General features: G+C 42.9%; 1 protein-coding gene across 2 annotated transcripts in view; it reads right to left on the bottom strand.

The window, feature by feature from the left end:
- PALD1 (phosphatase domain containing paladin 1) overlaps positions 1-23,277 on the bottom strand; it is a 450,641-nt gene that overhangs the window by 171,360 nt on the left and 256,004 nt on the right. For both annotated transcript variants that reach the window (XM_073596575.1, XM_073596576.1), the window contains 2 exons: positions 13,193-13,288; positions 4,277-4,411 (listed from right to left, as the gene is read on the bottom strand). In XM_073596575.1, the coding sequence (XP_073452676.1) occupies positions 4,277-4,411; positions 13,193-13,288 (231 nt within the window). The remainder of the gene's footprint in view (positions 1-4,276; positions 4,412-13,192; positions 13,289-23,277) is intronic.

Raw genomic sequence — 23,277 nt, 5'->3', positions numbered from 1 at the left:
TGCTTTTTGCAGAAACACACTACAGTCCATTTACATGGTTTCCTATTGGACACGTTTACATCTATGCTTTTTTCAGCCGCTGCACATTTGAAAAGGGTCAGGGACTTTTTTTAATGCAAAACTGTGCTTTTTTGGTTCAATATACTTCAATGGAGAAGCTGCAGAAAATCATGTAATGCGTTTTTGCAGCAATTTGTGTTTTTTAATCTGCCCAACAACAAATTGGCCAAAAACAATGCAAAAACACAAATCGCAGCAAAATCATATGCGCAAAAATCAAAACGCACAGCAAAAAGCACTGCAGAAACAGATCAAAAGCAAATTACATAGGTGTCTACCAAGCCTTTTGCTGGCCACAAAGATCAATTTTTTTCAGACGAGAATATTCAGACGAAAAATCTTTGTACATTCGCTGAAAGAAAGAATGTTGTTTGAAATTTTCACTTGTTTTTAACATTCTGTTTTTAAAATGAATGTAATTTCTGAATGAAAACCACATACACTGTCTGAACATTCCTTTGACCAAGAAGTTTTCTATTATTTCCAAATTTTCCCATCACTGTGGTTGAAAATGAATGTCGATTTGACCCCACTAACGATTAGAAAATCGAACGAACGTTCTTAAAATTACATTTTTTTTAAAGGAAGACATTGTTTGTTTATTTTTTTAAATAAAACAATTTGATCTCTGAGTCTGATGATATTTACCAGATTCACCCTCTAATAGTATATACAGTATATCTTTTTTATAATAGATTATGCAATATATCCCCTCTAATAGTATATACAATATATCTCTCCTCTAATAGCATATACAGTATATCTCTTCTAATAATATATACAGTATATCTCTCCTCTAATAGTATATACAGTATAGCTCCTCTAATAGTATATACAGTATATCTCTCTTCTGTCTGGTATTCTCAGAGTGGATTCAATATTTTGCTCCCAACCATATAGTTGGTTATTTATATTTACCACCGCATATAGATATTTAAGAATAAATTGCCTTTTTTAAAAACTTTACATATTAACTAAATTATACACCACACTTTTTTTAAGATTATTAACCAATTAATCGAAAAACAATAATCAGTCAACTAATCAATTATGAAAATAATCGTTAGTTGCAGCCCTATTTGCATCAATACAAAAAAAAAAAACGCCACTGATACCAATACCGGTATCGGTGCATCCCTAATATTTTTTAGGATAGATTACAGTGAAGTTTAACGTAATACACATTTGTTAAAGCTCATATATACCAGACAAAATCAAAAAACTTATATAGAGCCATGAAATCTCACTCCTAAGCGGTTTACCTATTATATGTGACACAAGTGAGTGTAAATGATTAACTATATTTATTATACTGTACTACATAAACAATAAATCATTCTTGGATACTTTGTTAAAATGGAGGGATGCTGACCGATTATTTACTAAAGACAAATAGGCTGTTAACTTTGCAGGGAAATTTGCACTTTGCAAGGAAATTATCCCTTAGCTTTGTGAATTTGGTAAAAATTCACTTTACACAAAATATTCTATGATGTGCAAGTATTAAAAAAAAAAAACATTCACTAGGCTAAGCAAAGATTGCCTTGCAAAGTAAACAGCTCATTTGACTTTAGTAAATCAACCTCAATATTCTAACTCTGGAAACAGAATATGTAAATAATACCACTTGCAGATTTTGGGTTTAGGAGATGTACTCTAAACAAACTTCAAAAAAGTTCCTAGGGCATATCTCCTAGGCTCTGCTCCCCCTCCCACTATTTCCAGCAAACCCAGCTATCATTTTGAGCCACTCCTCCGCATCACAGCAGCAGCTACAGCAGCTGTGTAAGGCTAGGTTCGCTATGTAGCGGGTCTGGGAACACATGTAAATCAAACATGTTCCCCGACCTGCAGGTAAAACGTGCTGTTCTTTAGCCCTCATGCCCTCTAACACTCACGCATCGGAAACAGCAGCATGTTTTTGCGTGCACAAAACTGCATGGTGCCGCAGTACCATGCTGTCCCATGTGGCTGTGTTTTGGAAAAGGACTGGGGACTTTTTCCCTGCAGGTTAAATAAATGGGCTGCTGTGCCAGTGCAAATGCAACCACACAGACCCACTACAATGTGAACCTAGCATTAAAGGAGAAGTACGGCAAAAGCTCTTTTGGCCCTACTTCTCCTGTGGGTCACAGAAGTGACCTTAGTTCTGCATTCATGTGACCCAGATTTAGCCGACAGTGGGCTAAAGTCTGCTGTCAGCTGATGTCACAGAGCTGCTCCAGGCTCTGCAAGGATCCTGACAATCTTGGGATCTGGCCAGATGATTGACCAGCAGCTGGCTTAGTCTCTGAGAGACTGAGCAAGCCACTCCAGCCCCCTCCACAGCCCGGCGCTCCAGTGAGTGCTGGAGGGGCAGAGCAGAGAGTGGTGACCGGCAGTCACCGTTCTATATTCAGAGCGGACCTGAGAACTGAGTGATCAGTGGTATTTGAACGCTCAGTTCTCTGGCTTAGAGCCAGCAGGGAACAGCTGCACTGCTCTTTTATACAAGCTTCTAAACAGCATTCAAAACACTGTTGACAACCTTGTTGAGATATAAAATGTAACAACATTGTTAAATAGTATTTACTCTTTCAATCCTTTTCAGATTAAAGCTGGGTACACACTACAGTTTTTTTTTGGTGCAGCTCTGGTCGGAGCTGCTGTACTAACCATCCGTCAGGTCAGTCCAGCGATAGGCACATAGGCAGAATGTCGGGCGGTTTCTTTTGAACAGGCAAATGTCCCTTGACATTCTGCCCGTGTGTATGGGGCTGTAGGGGTGAAAAAAGCCTTTGTTTAAATTAAAAAAAAAATGCTGTGGAATCTGCACTGTGAAGAATAAATCATCTCTTCAAAAGTGGCTGCTAGCACAGAAGGTAGTATAGCTAACCTCAAAACATAAATATTAAACAGTAGTGCAGCGCCAATATGCAAAGTAAACAAATAAGCTCCACGAGTGGGGCCCCCTAGTCCCTTCTATATTGAACTGTATTGTAATTGTACTGTACCCCCTCTACATTGTAAAGTGCTGCGCAAACTGTTGGCGCTATATAAATCCTGTATGATAATAATAATAATAATATACAATATATAACATATATAGAGATATAAGAAATAACCGGTTCAAAAAGGTGAAATAAAATAACTGAAAGTTTAGAAGTTTAAAAAAAGTCCCACAGCGTGTGTAGGTGAAAAAATAAAGGCAAGGAAAACTTGTTCCAGCAGCACCAATAATCACGGATGTATCTCTCAAGCAGTGCTCAAATGACCGAACATCAACATCAAGTGAATTGAAAACTCACAAGAACAAAAGGGTAACATTACAGTAGCATATTCGCCTGTATATAAATGAAACCAAATGGTGTTCAAGTGACCAATAACCAACATCAAGTGAATTCAAAACTCACCAGAGTTAATGGCTACCATTACAGCACCATAAACGCCTGAGTATGTATGAAATCCAATAGGGATCAGTGTGGCAGCTCGCTCCCAGTAATATCTCCTAGTATATTCCAGCTAGGGATAAATAAAGCTCACCAGGAGCCTTACACAACAATGGAACACTGCGCTAACCACAATCATTGACTGGTGCAGCAGTAAATTCTCCTCCCCTCATGCATGATCAGTGCACTATGTCAGCAGCAGGAGCCGCATTCAGAATACAATTTCCTGGTGGGTTGAGGGGGGTTCTCCATCCACCTCACTTGTGTGGATGGAGGAATCTTTTCATTTTCTTCACCCAGACCCCTATCTGAATGAAAAAAAAAAAAAAAAAAAAAAAAAGAAATGAGCTATCTATGTCAAGGTTTTAAGTAAACATATCATAACATAAATATGGGGTCTTCAGTTGCCGACCTCCTTCCAAAATGCCTGCCTGGCTGTTATGCCAATTTAGTGGCTTCAGTGCTTTGAGTGTAACAAGTAAGCAGATCAGAAAGGCCAAAATTAAGTCAAAAGTCCTTATGAGCATACTTGTTCTGAATTAGTGACTCAAATATTTGAAGCAAGTGTGAAAGCAAGACAGCACAGGCAGCATTTGTAAAATAAGAAAGTCTGCAAAGGCAGCCTCCACAATTGATTAAAAATTGGCTTCACTGTGTGTCTGCCTGTGACTGTGTTTGTATGAGGGGAGATACTGTGAACTGTTTGTATATCCTGTAATATGCTGTGCAATTTGCTAGTATTTTAAAAAAGAAGATATTAAAAAAAAAAACAAATGTAGAAAACTTACCAATACCCGCATCCCTTTGGTTATTAACTCCCCTGATACAGTGAGTTCTGATAAATTCATGCTTGCGTGGAGTCTGTAAATCCAAGGATGAGTACACATCCACCGACTAAAACTCAGTGCAAAAGCCAAGGGATACTGAAATGATGCATCAATATAATTGTCAGGAGGGACAAGGAGAAGGGAAAATACACAATACTACACTAAAATTAGAGAAAGACATAAAAAAATTGGATTTTTTTGTCATGCTTACCTGTAAAATCCTTTTCTTTTTCATACATCATGAGACACAGTGTCAGACTAATATTCATTACCTACTGGGTTATACTTCAGCTCCAGGTGAATGGACACTGGTAGACCAAAGGTCTTTAGACAGGAAGTGATCCTCTATATAACCCCTCCCACACAGGAAGTGCTTCAGTTTTGTAGCAAGCACTGAATCCTCAAAAAAGAGGGGAGGGGCCTCTGTGTCCCATGATGTACTCAATGAAAAGGATTTTATTAGGTAAGTATGACAAAAAAAATCCTATTTTCTTTTGCATACATCATGGGGCACAGTGTTAAGCTAATATTCATTACCTACTGGGACGTCCCAGAGCAATAGCCTTGAGGGGAGGGAGACACCCTGCCAAACAATAGCCATCAGACCTTATACCGCAGCCCGTAGTACACTGCAGCCGAAAGCCGAATCCTCGGCTGCTTGAACATCCACTTGATAAAATTTTGTGAATGTATGCACCAGGAGCGGATCCAGAGTCTAGTCTTGGGAGGGGCACTGCCAGAAAATAATTTGTTTTGCAGGCAATTTATCGGGGCAATGGCTGGTGTTAGCGCTTTCATCATCACTGCACCATGGTTGTTATGGTGTCAGGGAGATTGAAGGGCATTATTTCTATTATTACATTGTAATATAAAATGAAATGGTTCAACTCACCATAATGCAGAATCAGTGGGAGCCCTGAGTGTGTCACTTTCCATGTCGACCTGCATTAACCACTTGCTTACTGGGCACTTAAACCCCCCTCCTGTCCAGACCAATTTTGAGCTTTCAGCGCTGTCGCACTTTGAATGACAATTGCGCGGTCATACAACACTGTACCCAAATGAAATTTTTATCCTTTTTTTCCCACAAATAGAGCTTTCTTTTGGTGGTATTTAATCACAGCTGGGGTTTTTATTTTTTGCTAAATAAACAAAAAAAGATGGAAATTTTTGAAAAAAAAAAAATCATGTTTAATAGTTTGTTATAAAATTTTGCAAACAGGTAATTTTTCTCCTTCATTGATATGCGCTGATGAGGCGGCACTGGTGGGCACGGATAGGCACAGATAAGGCGGCACTGATGGGGACAGATAAGGCGGTACTGATGGGCACAGATAAGGCGGCACTGAAGGCCACGGATGGGCGGCACGGATGGGTGGCACGGATGGGTGGCACGGATAGGCACTGATGGGGGGCACTGATGGGCGGCACTGATGGGCGGCATTGATGGGCACTTATGGGCACTGGTGACACTGATGGGCACTGATAGGTTGCACTGATGTGGGTGCTGATGGGTGGCACTGATGTGGGTGCTGATGGGTGGCACTGTGGGCACTGATGGGTGGCACTGTGGGCACTGATGGGTGGCGCTGATTGATGGCGCTGTGGGCACTGATGGGTGACGCTGGTGGGCACTGGTAGGCAGCACTGCTGCCTATTGCTTTGTGTCAGAAGATCGCCGTGATCGGGACTGATGATCAGGTTTTTTTTTCCTCCTCACGCTGTCAGCGCGAGGAAAAATAGCCGATTACCGGCTCTGTTTACATCACATGATCAGCTGTCATTGGCTGACAGCTGATCATGTGGTAAGGGGTCGGGACCAACCCCTTACTCTGATCTGTGATCAGGCGAGTCTCAAAAACTCGCTGATCACTGAGCGCGCCGCGCGTGCCCTGCAGGGGGCGCGCAGGCCGCTCGTGCACGGGACGACGTCAATAGACGTCGTCCCGGCAATTTAGATCCGCGCTGTTGCCGTCATTTGGCAATGGCCCAGATCTGAAGCGGTTAAGATGCGGATTGTCACTTGCCACAAGTTGCGGATTGCCACTTACCTGCCACCAGATGCAGATTGTCACTTGCCATGTTACCTGCCACACGTTGCGGATTGCCACACGTTGCGGATTGTCACTTGCCACGTCACCTGACACACATTGCTGATTGTCACTTGCTACACGTTGCTAATTGTCACATCACCTGCCACGTTGCAGATTGTCACTTGCCACATCACCTGACACACGTTGCTGATTATTACTTGCCACACGTTGCTGATTGCCACGTCACCTGCCACATGTTGCTAACTGTCACTTGCCACATGTTGCCAATTGTCACTTGCCACGTCACCTGCCACTCGTTGCTGATTGTCATTGGCCTGCTAAGGTGCAGATTGTCACTTGCCAGAGTGAAGACAGGCAGCAGAGAGATGATGTAATCTCTCTGCTGCCTGCGGCTGCACAGTGAGGGCAGAACTGCAGTGATGCAGGGTGGGCGGTGAGAGATGATGTCATCTCTCTGCTCCCCGCCCGCCGGCACGCTGACTGGCCAGCACCTCCGCTCACCTGCCGACCGGCACGCCCACTCACTCACCCGATGACTGCCCTGCCTGCACACTCCCCTGCCGACCGACCCCTGCTGACAGGCCCGCCCGCTCGTTAACCCGCTCACTCATCCTCTGACTGGCTGGCCCATCACTATTTTCTCGATGGGGGCAATTGTCCCGTTGCCGCCCCCCGATCTGCCCCTGGTATGCACTGAAGACCAGGTAGCAGCCTTACAAATCTGAGCCACAGGAACCTTAAAAGCCCAGGAGGTTCCTATACCCCTGGTAGAATGAGCGCTCACCCTAAACGGAGGAGCTTTACGTTTCAGACCATAGGCCTGAATGATCAATTGACGGACCCAATTGGCAATGGAAGCCTTGGAATCTGCCTGCCCCTTCTTGGGTCCTTTTGGTAAAACAAAAAAGGAGTCTGATCCTCGGATCTCCACACATCTAGACAAATAAACCTTGAATGCCCGAACAACGTCCAAGGAATGCAATCATCTCTCTTCCGCTGAACGAACCAGAGAGAAAAAAGAAGGCAAAATAATGTCCTGATTTAAATGAAAGACTGACACCACTTTTGGCAAAGAGGATGGAACAGGTCATAACACGACCCTGTCGTGGTGAAGGATCAAGTATGGTTTCCTGCACGAAAGGGCCGCCAACTCCGATACCCTTCTAGATGAGGTGATGTCCATCAGGAAGGCTAGCTTGCATGAGAGAAAGTCTAATGCAATTTCCTTGATAGGTTCAAATGGTTGTTTCTGTAACACAGACAGCACCAAATTCAAGTCCCAAGGACACATAGGTGACCTAATGGGGGGAAGCAAACGAGTTGCGACCAGTGAATGGGAGGCTAAAGGCCTTTGGAAGAATACTGACAGAGCCGAAAATCTGACCTCTGATTGTACTCAAAGCCAATCTCATTTCCACAGCTGACTGCAGAAAAGAGTGAATTCTCCCAATCAGGTATTTCGGAGGATGCCATTTTCTGGCTTCACACCAAGTAATAGAAGTCTTCCACCTTTTCTAGCATGCACTAGGGTAGACACCACTGGTCCCGAGATGCCACGGTCCTTTAGCACCCTGGCTTCAATAGCCATGCCGTCAAATTTAGAGAATGTAAATTGGGATGGAATATAGGACCCTGAGATAGAAGATCGGGGCGACATGGAAGCTTCCATGAGCTGTCTATCGTCATTCTCACAATCTCCTGGAACCAGGGCCAGGCTGAAGGAGAGGGATCGGAGGGAAAGCATAAACCAGGGGAGTGCTGGCTCCATGGAACTACCAGAGCATCTGCTCAGATTGCCAGAGGATCTTTTGTTCGGGACACAAACTGCTGTAGCTTGTTGTTGAACCTGGATGCCAAAGATCGACCTCTGGACATCCCCAATGCTGGCAAATTTCCTGAAACACCCCTGGGTGTAGGGACCATTCCCCCAGGCAGATCTGCTGGCGGCTGAGATCGTCTGCCTTCCAGTTCTCTACTCTTGGGGTATGGACTGCCGATAGAATCAGCACATGTCTCTCTGCCCAGGCTAGTATGTGGTTCACCTCCTGCAGAGCTGAACGACTCCCGGTACTGCCTTGGTGGTTTATATAGGCCACTGCAGTGGCATTGTCCGACTGAACCCTGATAGGACAGTCCTGAAGCTCCACCATCCAGGACCGTAGGGCCAGACGTACTGCTCGTGATTCCTGGGTGTTGATGGGCAGGGTCTGTTCTGTCCTTGACCATTTCTCCTGAGCTGTGAGCCCCTCTAGGGTTGCTCCCCAGCCTGAGAGACTGGCATCTGTAGTCAGTACTCTCCAAGTTACTGGGAGGAAGGATTTTCCCTTTCGCAGGTTCTGATCCTGCAATCACCAGTTTAGGCTTAAGCGTGTCCAAGGAGATAAGAACATTGGATAATCCAGGGCTTGTCCTCTTCTGTTCCAAGCCAACAAGATATCTTGTTGTAAAGGCCTGGAATGGAACTGGGCATAGGGCACTGCCTCGAAGGAGGACACCATCCTCCCTAGAAGACTCATACAGAGCCAAATGGAGGGTTGTCTGGTTCCCCTTATCTGACGCACCTGATCCTTCAGGGCACCGATCCTTACGGGTGGCAAGAATACCCTTGCTTGGACCGTATATAGGATCAGACCTAAATACTTTAGACTTTGAGCTGGTCTCAAGGTTGACTTTTCGGTATTTATGATCCGGCCTAAGCTTTCCAAATACCGCACAGTGCATGTTATGCTCTGTTCTAGAGCCTGTAGTAAGTGATCTCTGAGCAGGAGGTTGTCCAGATACCCAAGCACCAAGATCCCCTGGGCCCTTAAAAGACCCAGTACTGGGGCTAGGACCTTTGTGAACACCCGTGAAGCTGTAGCAAGCCCGAAGGGTAGAGCCACAAACTGAAAGCAACGTTCCTCTACTGCAAATCGCAGGAACCTCTGATGAGGCTGAAAGATAGGTACGTGTAAATACGCATCTTTTATATCAATGGAGGCTAGAAAGTCTTACATCTGGAGTGAGGCTACTACTGAGCAGACAGACTCCATCTGAAAGAACTGGATCAGTAGATACTGGTTCAGGGATTGTAGGTCCAAAATGGGCCTTGTGTCCTTGTTTGGTTTTTGGACCATAAACAGGTTCAAGTAAAACCCCGTGCCTTTTTCGGATACAGGAACCTCTACAAACACTCCTTGATGGACTAAATTATGTAGTGCCTGAAGCAATAAGTCTTTTTGGAGGATCTGAGGTTACACTGGATCTGAGAAATCTCTGAGGGGGATCCCCCCCCGCAACTCAAGCTTGTAACCGCGGGATATAGTTGAGGTGACCCACTCATTGTTCTCCAAATGACCGCAAAGTGCAGCAGCCTTTCCCCAACCCGATAGAGTGGGGGCGCCCCCTCAAAAGGAGAGCTTGGTGCTAGGTTTAGAAGAGTTTTGGGAGAACTTTTCCCTCTGGAAATTTTTTGGATATATTTGTCCAAATGAGCACCAAATAAACGTTCCCCATGAAAGGGGAAACCTGCCAATAACTTTTTACAAGGAAGCTCGGCTGACCAGTTCTTAAGCCACAAAAGTCTGCGCATATGTACAGACAAGAGAACCAAATGAGAAACCTGCTGTATTGAATCCTTTAAGCCGTCAACAGTACCAATTGCTGCAACAGCATACACTGCCTGTTCCAACAGAGGGTGTAAGGGGAAAGCCTGTGCAGCCTGAAGAGGCCTCAGGGACCCCAAAGCAGACTGTGGGGGCTCAGTAATCTGTTCAAGAGGCAACTTAAAGGCAGAACGAACCATTTCGGTAAGAGTCAGGTTTAAAAGCCTCTGCGACTGAGAGGCAGACATCAACTGGATATCTTCTTGTCCAGATTGCTCAGAAGCAGACTCATCTTTGAAAAAAATGGAGAATTCCCCATGGGGTTTTTTTTTAGCAGCAAATATAAGTCAAAAAAGTTTCATAAAAATTATTAATTTTATTAATCACAAGACAATTGGACATCACTATGGTACAAAAGTTAAAATATGAGCTCTGGTGTACACAAAGCGAGACAATTTGGACTGAAAGGAGAATCAAACAGTGGATGATACCATGTAATGTATAACTGGTGAACAATATACATCAGAAGGTATTGTCTCACAGTATTATTTGTAATTATACTATCCGATGTTGGGAAATGCCCCAACAGACTCATCCTCCAGACCCTCCACAGAATCCTGAGTTTTTAGCTCTTCCCCATCCTCAACCCATTCCTGCTCCAAACTAGGAGGCTCCGGGGAAGTGGATCTGTCACGCTTCTTGCCACCCTGCGGGATGGAGGCAATCATGCCAGCAATCCTGTGCTCTAACCTGGCTAGGGCTGATTACAGTTCATTCTTGAAGATAAAAGGGTGAAGTAGCAGTGTTGACTGTAGGCACAATACCAGATAGGCGCAGCGGGTCAGATTGCCCGGAAGCCTCTGATCTTTCAGGGGATACAACACTAGGGATACGACTAGGTTCATCAGGAACTACTGAAGACATAGGTGTGCCCTTCCCTGTAGTGTTAGTCCCGCTCCTCTTTTTTGAAGACATTTACTAGCCACAAAAAGAGTACCTGGGTGTAGTATTAACACACCTCAGAATGGAGACCCTTTAATAGGGCTCACCAAGCCCCTATGCAACAATCCTGCTAATACCTTTAGCCTGCCAAGCAACATCTGGTGACTCACACTTTGCAAACACCTGCAGCTAGCCCAAAACTCCTCCATATGGTCACTGCACACAGGTGTCCAGCCTCTAGCTAGCTTGACTGATTGTTACAATCACTGGGAAACCCCACAATAAGTAATTAAAGGGGTTTCACTTACCCATCCAGGCGCAGGGCAGTTTAGTAAACTTTTTAAAGAGCCCAATCTTCACCCATCATGGCGGGTTCCTGTCACTTGAGGACCTTCAAGGACTGGGTACCCTTTTCATGTTTAGGGTCCAGTCCCTTGGACCTTTACAGCACCCTGCAGGAATGCCTTAGCGCTGTGGTGTCCAGGATTCCACTTCACAAGGTCCAGCGCCCAGAGGCCACATTACAGGCAAAACCTCGCAGGATTTTGAGTCTTCTTTGCGAGGCTTATGTACCATTTATCTAAGCATATAGAGCCTGTGTCAAATGGATCCAATCGGTCAATCACTTGATTCATTTAACCACTTCAATACCGGGCCAATTCTGACACTTTGCTCCTACATGTAAAAATCATCATTTTTTTTGCTAGAAAATTACATAGAACCCCCAAACATGATATATGTTTTTTTAGCAAAGACCCTAGAGAATACAATGGCGGTTGTTGCAACTTTTTATCTCACACAGTATTTGCGCAGGAATTTTTCGAACGCATTTTTTGGGGGGAAAAAACAGGTTTGTGTTTAAAAAAAAAAAAACAACAGTAAAGTTAGCCCAATGTTTTTACATTTTGTGAAAGGTGAAGTTACGCTGAGTAAATAGATACCTAACATGTCACGCTTCAAAATTGCACACGCTCGTGGAATGGCTCCAATGTTCGGTACTTAAAAATCCCCATAGGCGACGCTTGAAATTTTTTTACTGGTTACATGTTTTGAGTTACAGAGGAGATCTAGGACCAAAATTATTGCTCTCGCTCCAACGTTCGCGGCGATACCTCACATGTATGGTTTGAACACCGTTTTCATATGTGGGCGGGACTTACATATGCGTTCGCTTCTGCGTGCGAGCACACGGGGACAGCGGCGCTTTAACATTTTTTTTTTTTTTTATTGTTAATTATATATTTTTTTTTTTTTTATTTTGACACTTTTTTGAAAAAAAAAAATTGATCACTTTTATTCCTATTACAAGGAATGTAAACATCCCTTGTAATAGCAATATGACATGTCAGGTGCTCTTAATAGTGAGATATGGGGTGAATAAGACCCCATATCTCACCACTAGGCTGGGAAGCCTGAAATAAAAAAAATAAATAAAACGATCACCGCTTCCCAGCCGAAGCGGCGCCGTTTTTTTGAATGGAGAGGCCGGGTGTGACGTCATAACATCGCGCCCGGCCTCCGACGATCATAGAGACTCCGGGGACCATCTGGTCCGCCGGAAATCTCTCTGATCTACATCCGGCGCCAGCGGATCCACTCTCCACCTCACCGATCATAACGGTGAGTCGGAGCAAGCACCGGAGGGCGGCGGGAGGGGAGGGATGTCCCCTCTCGCCTCCCATAGGAACGATCAAGCAGTGGAACGGCCGCTATGATCGTTCCTATGGTGTAGAGCTTCGCCGGCTGAAACCGGCAATATCTGAATGATGTCTGTAACTACAGGCATCATTCAGATATACCTGCTTAAAGCCCAGGACGTCATATGACGTCCGTGGTATTGAAGTGGTTAAGAACCGTTTGTGGGACTAGAGACCTGGAGCTCAGAGAGCACAAACAACTGTGCCATCCACCTTGCAGACACTGGTAAAAAACTGAAGTACTTCCTGTATGGGAGGGGTTATATATGGGATCACTTCCTGTCTAGAGACCTTTGGTCTATCAGTGTCCATTCACCTGGAGATGAAGTATAACCCAGTGGGTAATGAATATTAGCTTATTTCTGTGTCCCATGATGTATGAAAAAGAAATAATATTTTACTAAATATAAAACACAAAATTTTTTGCTAAAATTTTACTAATTTTCTTTACACACACACAAAACATCTGAGTTTCTAGTTTCGCCATGAAAGAAAACCTAACATGCTATATTAACATTTTTTTTTCCAATTATAACATCACATGCTGTTGGAATCAAAATAAATGCTTTTTTTCAGTTTTAGAACTTAAGTTGAGGTTACCTGTTCATGAAGGTAGAAATTAAATGCTATTAGATAAAAGTAACGCTCAAGACTATTGAGGGTTCCTCGCAGGAAATATTCTTTGGTACTACTTCCCTAAAAAAAAAAAAAAAAAAAAAGTATACTGTCAATGTTACACTATTACCAACAAGTACCTATACACCAAGACGAAAAAATAATTACTAGAGCTTATATATATATATATATATATATATACACACACACACACACATACTTTCATTCTGTTATCTTAAGCCATTATGTAAACAACTCTTCAAAGCTGTTGCAGAATTTGGTAAAACAATGCAATTAACATATACTAAGTATTAAAGAGGAAAGCCAGAACCAAGCAATTGCACAATAATTGACCATTTCAGCAGAAGATTGCATCAGGGGCACTTACACTAAACAGAGTCAATCAACTTTGCTTCTGGTAAGCAATTCACATGCATGTGCAATAATCTTTTCAATCTTCATATGTCTAACCAGCACTATAACACCTTGCGTTTGTTCAAAATGACTAATTTTAAATTAAACAAGATAGCAGATATTAGTCAGTTCAAGATAATAGTAATTCTACAGAACATTGTTTCATCACAGATCATACAGGCCAAGAGATCAGATCTCACACTAGCTGGTCAGCCTCTAAACTTTATCAAGACCGAAACTAACAACATTCTATTCTGTAGAGGGCTTTATAAATGATTACTTATAGATAAAAGAAAATAAATGGCCTGTTGTTACTAGAGGCTGGTCACATTAATTAAATGAGTGCAATAGAGACACACACACACACTGCATATACATACATACACACACACACACACACACACACTATATTGTCAAAAGTAGTGGGACACCAATACTGTAGCTGCTGACTTTTAATTATTAGGACACTTACCTGTCCAGGGAGCCCCCCCATGTCGGCACCCCAGCTGATATTTGAATTGGCTCTTGGGTACTGCCGCCACCATTCGTCGTAAGAGAAACTGGCAGTGAAGCCTTTCAGCTTCACAGCCGGTTCCCTACTGTGCAAAGCATGCTGTGCTTTCTAATTGGCCCAGCGGCCGAGGAAGGAGGAGGGGGCCAAACTTCCAAGGGGCGGCACAGTCTCCTGGAAGTGGGGAAGGGTACCTGTCAAAAACAGGTACCCATTCCCCCCCTCCCCCCTGAAAGGTGCCAAATGTGGCACTGAAGGGGAGGGGGAAGCAGATAAGCAGAAGTTCCACTTTTGGGTGGAACTCCACTTTAAAAGAGCCTAAATAAGGAAGACACAGGGGTAGATTTACTAAGACTGGAGAGTGCAAAATCGGATGGAGCTGTGCATGGTAGCCAGTCAGCTTCTAACCGCAGCATGTTCAATTAAGCTTTGACAAAAAAAAATGGCAGCAGATTGGTTTTTATGCAGAGCTGCACCAGATTTTGCACTCTCCGCTTTTAGTAAATCAACCCCACAGCTGAATTTTACATTACAATATTTAGCATAAATAAGATTACATGACATAAAACATTTATTGAACTAAACTCATTCTTTATGGTAGATAGTAAATGCCTAAAGCAAACGCTTGTAGAAGAACTGGTGCACCAAGTGAAGTAATAGATAAAAATGACTTATTACTATAAAAGCCAATTAAAATGTATTTGTTTACTGTTCTAGGCTCTTCAGAGCCACAAATAGAAAGGGAAGGGATGGGAATGGGGATGTTTGTACTATGTTTTGTTTTGTAAAACCTACAAAACTCAATAATAAATGTACCCCATAGTACTGAACAAATACCAAGGAAAATATGCAGGGAAGAAACATTTGTGTAAATTAAAATAGAAGAGAGAGTGTCAGAAGATTTACATGTTCAAAATATATGTGACAACAGATAATTTGGTTGTTAAGGGGAAAACAACAGTCATCACAACTGCTTCTTAAAATGACAAAACTGCAAGACTTATGGATAAAAAGAATCACCCGAAATATGTCATTTGAAATGGTTTACATTTTACAGATACCTTACACAGACACTGTCATATATAAACACAGTAAGTATATAGTTATAGATCTGGAAATCCTGTAGGTGCTAAAATGGTTAAGGTGTTCAGAAGGACGCCTGTTAGATTGGTGCTGCTTATAAAAGTCTTGCTCCTTCCTGATGTAAATCTTATGTGTTTAAAAATGTTATTACTAATGCGAGCTGTGAATAAACAGCTATGTGAATTCAATTTATGGTCAAGTCAAAGTAATTTTCCACTGTCACCGATGACATGCAATGTTCTCCCTGCAGACCCATTCCCAACCAGCAACCCGGCCACAGAAGGGTTTTGCAGCAGATTCTTCTAGCTGTTAAGGGGTTACAGAGAAAATATCTGGCAATTAGGGAACTCGTGAGGCAGAAATATTGTGTTGCTAACAGTTCTAACAAAACATCTTCTCATACTAACAATTACTTTTAAAATGGCATACAAGGCAAACAGAGCAAATCGAAGGCTAAACTGTTGATTTTAAGCACATTCTGACAATTTGTGTGCCTGTGCATGGCCTTTGGATTTTCTAACTAACTTTAAATCCATAAGCAAGCGTTCTATAGTCTTAAAGCAGAGATCATCCTAGATAGTATCCCTTGCCACACTGTAGGCTTCTATCCTATTCACCTGGATGAGGGTGAGATCACACTGTATTAACACAGGATCCTTGGAAAGCGGCGGATAGCACATTTTAAAAGTACTCGTTTCTGCAACGTGCAGTCTTTTTTTCGTGGGCCTTGAATGTAGGGTGGTGAGACACAATATTTAATTGCTGCAACTGCTAGGTATGCTTTCATTTATAAATTAAACAGCTCAAAGCACAACTTTAGCTCTCATTTTTTTTATGAATATTTCACAATGTCAGCTCCGAGCAGTGTCTTTAGAACATGCTCATGCAGGCCTGGGGTTTAAGGAGAGCTTGGGAAGGGAGCTAGATAATTGCCCATCCTAGTAAGATTGGAACAGGTGGCTGTCGATATTTTTCAAGTTCCCCATGGTGTGGTTTGTGGACAAGCACAAAGCAGTAAGGCTTTATGCCTTCTCACCAGAAGTCACCATATACATACCATAATGCTGCTGGGAAGGTAAAGAATGGCAGTCCATTTCTTCATAACAGCAGGACCTCAAGGAGAACACAAAGTGAATTCTGCTTGTCAGGACCAATTCACACAAGATGCTGCGAGATGTCTTTTTGAATGCATTCCCATTGCAGAGACAGTCCAAAATATGTGTTCTTCATGCAGAAATACATGAAAAACGTGTGATCTCTGCTGTGAATAGGCCCTAATAATAGTATTATTGACCAGGACCTCAGTTATACCAAAGTTTTGTGTCTTTATACGTTACTTTACAGTAAGTTGCCATGTTCAATCCTTTCATAATTTTTCATTTGTTTTATGAAAAACAAGATAAAGCTGCGCTTGTGAGTAACTAGACGTGTAAATAGCAGCACCACTAACGAGAAATATAATCACATAGACAAGACAATAAAAAATATATGTGTTGCGCTTGAAAATAAAAAATGCAAATTAGTCCATGTGTCTTCAAAGCGGCACCAATAAAATGCCTTCATAGTGTGAATATGTGCAGATAATCCAACTGTCGCTGCCATAACTTATTTTTATTATAGCAAAAAGTAAAAAATAATGCGTTTTTTTTCGAAATTGACGCTTTTTTTGTTTATAGCGCAAAAAATAAAAACTGCAGAGGTGATCAAATACCACCAAAAGAAAGCTCTAGGGACGTCAATTTTGTTTGGGTGCAAACGTCGCACGACCGCGCAATTGTCAGTTAAAGCTACGCAGTGCTGAATCGCAAAAAGTGCTCTGGTCAGGAAGGGGGTAAAATCTTCCGGGGCTGAAGCGGTTAAACCCTTTTTCATTTTCCCTCACTGTATTTTAGTTGGTTGCTAAGTAGGGGGCCGGGAAGCTGGTTCCCCGCTGACAGCTGAGTGTAAAAAAAAAAAAAATGGCAAAAGCACCTTGCCCCCATGTTGATGGGGATAAGGGCCTCTTCCCGACAACCCTGGATGGTGGTTGTAGGGGTCTGCAGGCGGGGGCCCCCAGATCCCACGAACCCCACCCTATGTTAATGGGTAACGGGTACATCATACCCCTACCCATTCGCCCCCAAAAAGCAGTGAAATGTAAAAAAAACAAAAATAAAAAAAAAAACCCAAGAGCCAGATTTCGACAAGTCCTTTATTAAAAAAATGGCTCTGAGATGTCTCTCCCGGTGCCGTCTTCTCTTACCCCATCTTCTTCCTCGCCACCGGTTACCCGCAAAAAACAAAAAAGTCGCTCTTCTCCTGAGGCCGTCTTCCTCCATTGTATTGTCCCCTGCTGTCTGACATCTCTTATATAGCCATGAGGCGTGGCCATCCGATGTTGCAAGGGGCGGGCTCTCCAGATGATGTCATCGGATGGCCACGCCCCATGGCTATAGAAGAAATTTCAGACAGCCGGGGACAACACAACGGAGGAATACAGCCTCAGGTTTTTTTTTTTTTTTTAGTGGGTAACCAGCAGCGAATAAGACAGCGGCGGCTGGGAAGACGACAGCGGTGCGGGAGAAGACAGCTCCAGGAGAAGACAGGGCAGGAAGCGAGAAGACGGCAGCGGGGGAGACGGGTTGGGGAGAAAACGACTCAGAGCTATTTTTAATAAAAGGACTTATCAAAAACGGGCTTTTTTTTTTTTACATTTCACTGCTTTTTGGGGTGAATGGGTAGGGGTACGATGTACCCGATACCACATTCACATGGGGGGTGGGATCTGGAGGTCCCCTTAAAGGGGGCTTCCAGATTGATAAGTCCCCCACCGGCCAGGGTTGTCGGGAAGAGGCTCTTGTCCCCATCAACATAGCCCCCCCTGCCCCAAAGCACCCCCCCATGTTGAGGGCATGCGGCCCGGTATGGTTCAGGAAGGGGGGGCGCTCACTCGTCCCCTCCCTTTCCTGACCTGCCGGGCTGCATGCTTGGATAAGGGTCTGGTGTGGATTTTGGCGTGGGGGGTCCCCTTCAAATCCATACTAGACCTGAAGGCCAATTTTTTTTTTTTTTTACATTCAGCTGTTAGCGGGGAACCCTCATCGGTTGCTAAGGACACGGTGGCCAGCTTCCCGGTCCCCTCCTTAAAAAATGGATGAAAAACTGATGAAAAACTGATGAGCATGGATGAAAAACTGATAAATACTTCATCCGTTTTGACGTGACTGAATTGATGAAATGAACGCCCGTATGTGTGAAAGGGGCCTGAAGTGTATATAAACCCAAAAACAAAAATATAATATATTGCAGCTTCTCAGTCCTTAGAAGGTGGGTGTGCCATTTTTCATTTTTTAGACATTCTTCCTTTATTTTCCACATCCACTTCCTGTCCTACGGCATTGTTTCTATGAGGTTGTCACCCTAGGCTGCTGGTAAACCTGTTTGAGATTTCAGTTCCCTAAACATTAAGTTACAAGGGCACAGAATTTCTGGCAGGATCAACAGGTATTTTTCTCTGCTTGTAAAAAGTGTTATAAGCCTAAAAAAGGAAAGCATGCAGCCACCACATTGAAGGACTGGTAATCCAAACGTATTACAGTTTTGTTCTTGAGTTTAAATATATTTAAAATAATAATTGTTTAGGCTCATATATGACATATGTATATATGCCCTTTATTTAACCCCTTGTCTGCCAAGGTACATTTATAAACCTCCTCAATGGGCCACGGCTGTCCAAATTAGGTAAATAAGCATCATCTATTAAAGATATATTTTAAAATGTGCTATATTTTTAAAGCTCCTGGTGCTGAAAACGAATAGCTCTATGGAAAAAGAAAGCAACCCACAGATTGTATATTTGGCTGCTGGTATTTGCAGTTCATTGCTGGAAACTGGAACTTCTAGTTCCAAAATAAAAACTACAGTATATGGTCTAGAATTTACAAAAGCACACATTGGATTAGAGAGGTACTTGTCTGAAACAGCACTTAGAAGTGATATTGATATTAAGGGCCCTTTCACACTGGGGCGGTTTGCAGGCGCTATTGCGCTAATAATAGCGCCTGCAAACCGACCCGAAAGTGCCGCTGCTTTGTCTCCAGTGTGAAAGCCCCAAGGGCTTTCACATTGGAGCGGTGCGCTAGCAGGACAGGAAAAAAAGTCCTGCTAGCAGCATCTTCGGAGCGGTGAAGGAGCGGAGTGTATACCGCTTCTTCACGGCTCCTGCCCATTGAAATCAATGGGACAGCGCGGCTTTATCGCCGGCAAAGCGCCTCTGCAGAGGCGCTTTGCGGTGGTTTTTAACCATTTCTTGGCCGCTAGCGGGGGGGTAAAACCCCCCCGCTAGCGGCCGAATACCGACGGTAAAGCGCCGCTTACAATAGCGACGCATTACCGCCGACGCCGCCCCCGCCCCAGTGTGAAAGAGCCCTTAATGAAAATATAAAAAGTGCCGACTATAAAAATGATATTTTACAATATTATTTAATCATAAGTTACAACTCTGAAAATTATTTATGAAGCCAACTTATACACATGGGTGAAAGTATGAACATACAAGGCTCATATTTCATGGTACGTCTATTAATGTTGATGTTCTTCATTTTTACACTAACATGGCATATCAAATCGTAACTTGACAAATTTGACATATTTTGGAACAGATTGTTCCTTGCCACTGGTATCAGGAGAACTTTGTTCCTGATCAAATGACAGTATCAAAAAGAGAATCTGATGATTTCTGTGTTATCTTCTTGTAAGTAGGACAGATGATGCTTATCAATCAGATAATCTGCTAGGACGGCCGTTAACATTTCCTTCATAGTCTTTGAGTCTGTTATAAGCCTCCTTGAATGAAGCACGCAGACTGTGTATGTTCAAACCACTCTTTTGACAGAAACATGCAGGAATACACAGATCTCCATGAAAGTGCTCTTTTGGAATAAATGTTGAATTCTTGATGCTTCCTGAATGTGAAATACTGTGAGAGGTGGCCAGCATTTCTCAGCATCTCTAAAGGAACTTGTCACCAAGACACATTTTGAGAGTACTACATACACCTTCCTGACACTGTTTACATCAAGTCTGTCCTGTTTATACTGTAAGATCAGATTGTTATGAATCAGAAAAAACTGTTTCCTTCCTTTTTTAAAACAAACAACCCAAATGCTGCCAGAAGAGCTTGTGATGTGTACTGCATAGTTAGTGGATGAGGAGGCAAACTTTCTTTTAGCTGTAGGGAAAGGGACACCTGGCTAAAGCCAGCCATACATACATAGATAGATAGAAATTCGGCTGGTTCAGCAGGGACTGGCTGAATTTCGATCTATGTATGGGTAGACTGGTTGTACACATGTCAATCTATCAACTGACTAATGTAGAACCAGTTTGTCGGGTTTTTTCTGGCAAAACTGACCATTGTATTCTGATGGTGGGGAAGGCTCCTGTCAGAATACAATACCACAGCGGGAGGCGTTGAATAAAAAAAAAGATGCATAATTATGGCCAGCCTAAAGCCTTGTACACACTAGTAGTTTTTTTCTTTGTTCAACCCAGCAGGGCTGAATGAATAAAAACCTGACAGCTCAGGAGAAGCTGCTGTACTAACAATCTGATTATTAGTGCAGCAATCTCCTCTGCCCCCCGCCAAAACACTCCGGTCAGCGATTTTAGCCACTGGCTGAGAGCGCTGATCGGGAGCCAATCAGCAGACCTTTTTTGGTCATGCCCCTTCAACAGAAGCCGGCCGAACAGCCGTCTTCTGTTGGACCGATTCCAGTGCACACAGGCCCAAAGTCGGATGGTTTCTATTGAACCAGCCGATGCCACCCGACATTCGGCCCGTGTGTACTAGGCTTTAGTGTTATAAAATCACCTGCCTAGCAAAAATATTGGTAAACGAAAGGCATGAAGCTGAAGCACTGAAACTTTTGGAGGTGAAATTCAAAGCGAAACAAAGGAATACATTATTATTATTATTATTATTAGTAACAGCAGTGAAGTGTGAGTATCTCAATGTGGTTGTGAAGGCTAAAAGTTTTAATGCATTGCCTGCATTAAAGTAAAAAATCTTTCATGATCGGTTCTTTCATGACCATCCCACCCCCCACCCCACCCCCAGTACTTACCTAAGCCCAGCATTGCTCTCCATCTCCTCACAGGGACCTGGGTAACAGCAGGAGCCATTGACTCCTGCTGCTGTCAATAAAGAAAGGGGGGGGGGGTGCTAACTGCATTGTGTGTGTCAATAGACAGAATTGAGTCTGCATGTAAGTATAACATGTTTGTTATAAAAAAATAAACTTGAACCTTTACAATCACTTTAAAAGTGCATTTTCATGGGAGAATAATTGGGGCTGCCATTAAAGAACTCTCCTTTGAAAATGCTATTTCCATGACTGTCATTATGATGCCTTCCCTCCAATGATGTCTGAGTCACTTACCTGGAACAAGTATAAAGACATGTAGATGTAGTTCTGATAAATTTCTACCTCTCAGTTCCTGCATGTGTGCTCCAGGACTGCAAGTGAAACTTACTAAAGTCAGGCACAGCTAGGTATATAGCATTTTCAGAAGGAGGCCTACAGCGGCAGCCCTTATAATTTTCTCATAACAGAGAACATGCCTTAAAAAAGTATTCATACCCCTTGAAATTTTTCACATTTTGTCACGTTACAACCAAAAATGTAAATGTATTTTATTGTGATTTCATGTGATAGACCAACACAAAGTGGCACATAATTGTGAAGTGGAAGGAAAATGATAAATGGTTTTCAAACTTTTTTTTACAAATAAATATCTGAAAAAATCGTGGCGTGGATTTGTATTCAGCCCCCCTGAGTCAATACTTTGTAGAACCACCTTTCCCTGCAATTACAGCTGCAAGTATTTTTGGGTATGTCTTTACAAGCTTTGCACATCTAGAGAGTGACATATTTGCCCATTCTTCTTTGCAAAATAGCTCAAGCTCTGTCAGAATGGATGGAGAGCGTCCTATTTTCAAGTCTTGCCACATATTCTCAATTGTATTTAGGTCTGGACTTTGACTGGGCCATTTTAACACATGAGTATGCTTTGATCTAAACCATTCCATTGTAGCTCTGGCTGTATGTTCAGGGTGGTTGTCCTGCTGGAAGGTGAACCTTCGGCCCAGTCTCAAGTCTTTTGCAGACTAAAAGGTTTTCTTCTAAGATTGCCCTGTATTTGGCTCCATCCATCTTCCCATCAACTCTGACCAGCTTCCCCATCCCTGCTGAAGAAAAGCATTCCCACAACATAATGCTGCCACCACCATGTTTCACGGTGAGGACTGTGTGTTCGGGGTTATGTGCAGTGTTAGTTTTCCGCAACACATAGCATTTTGTTTTTAGGCTAAAAAGTTAAAATGTTGATTTCATTTGACCAGAGCACCTTCTTCCATGTTTCCTGTGTCGCCCACATGGCTTCTCGCAAACTGCAAACAGGACTTCTTATAGCTTTCTTTCAACAATGGCTTTCTTCTTGCCACTCTTCCATAAAGGCCAGATTTGTGGAGTGCACGACTAATAGTTGTCCTGTGGACAGATTCTCCCACCTGAGCTGTGGATCTCTGCAGCTCCTCCAGAGTTACCATGGGCCTCTTGGCTGCTTCTCTGAGTAATGCTCTCCTTTCCCAGCCTGTCAGTAGAGATGGATGGCCATGTCTTGGTAGGTTTGCATTTGTGGCATACGCTTTCCAGTTTCAGATGATGGATTGAACAGTGCTCTGTGAGATGTTCAAAGCTTGGGATTTTTTTTTATAACCTAACCCTGCTTAAAAACTTTTCCACAACTTTATCCTTGACCTGTCTGGAATGTTTCTTGGCATTCATGGTGCCGGTTGTTAACTAAAGTTAGTTAACAAACCTCTGAGGTCCCAAAAAAATATATTTAGGTTTTTGGTTGTTATATGACAAATTGTGTAACATTTCAATGGGTTTGAATACTTTTTCAAGGCACTGTATCTGAAAGATAACCAGCCAGGAATAGGTATTCTTAAAGTGGACCTTCACTCAAAAGTGAAAGTACCGCTCATCTTCGTGCCCAATGTTTTTCTTATTTTTTTTTA

Source organism: Aquarana catesbeiana, linkage group LG08 (genome assembly GCF_042186555.1).
Source record: "Aquarana catesbeiana isolate 2022-GZ linkage group LG08, ASM4218655v1, whole genome shotgun sequence".
Classification (NCBI taxonomy): Eukaryota; Metazoa; Chordata; class Amphibia; order Anura; family Ranidae; genus Aquarana; species Aquarana catesbeiana.
This window is presented reverse-complemented; position numbering and strand designations above follow the sequence as displayed.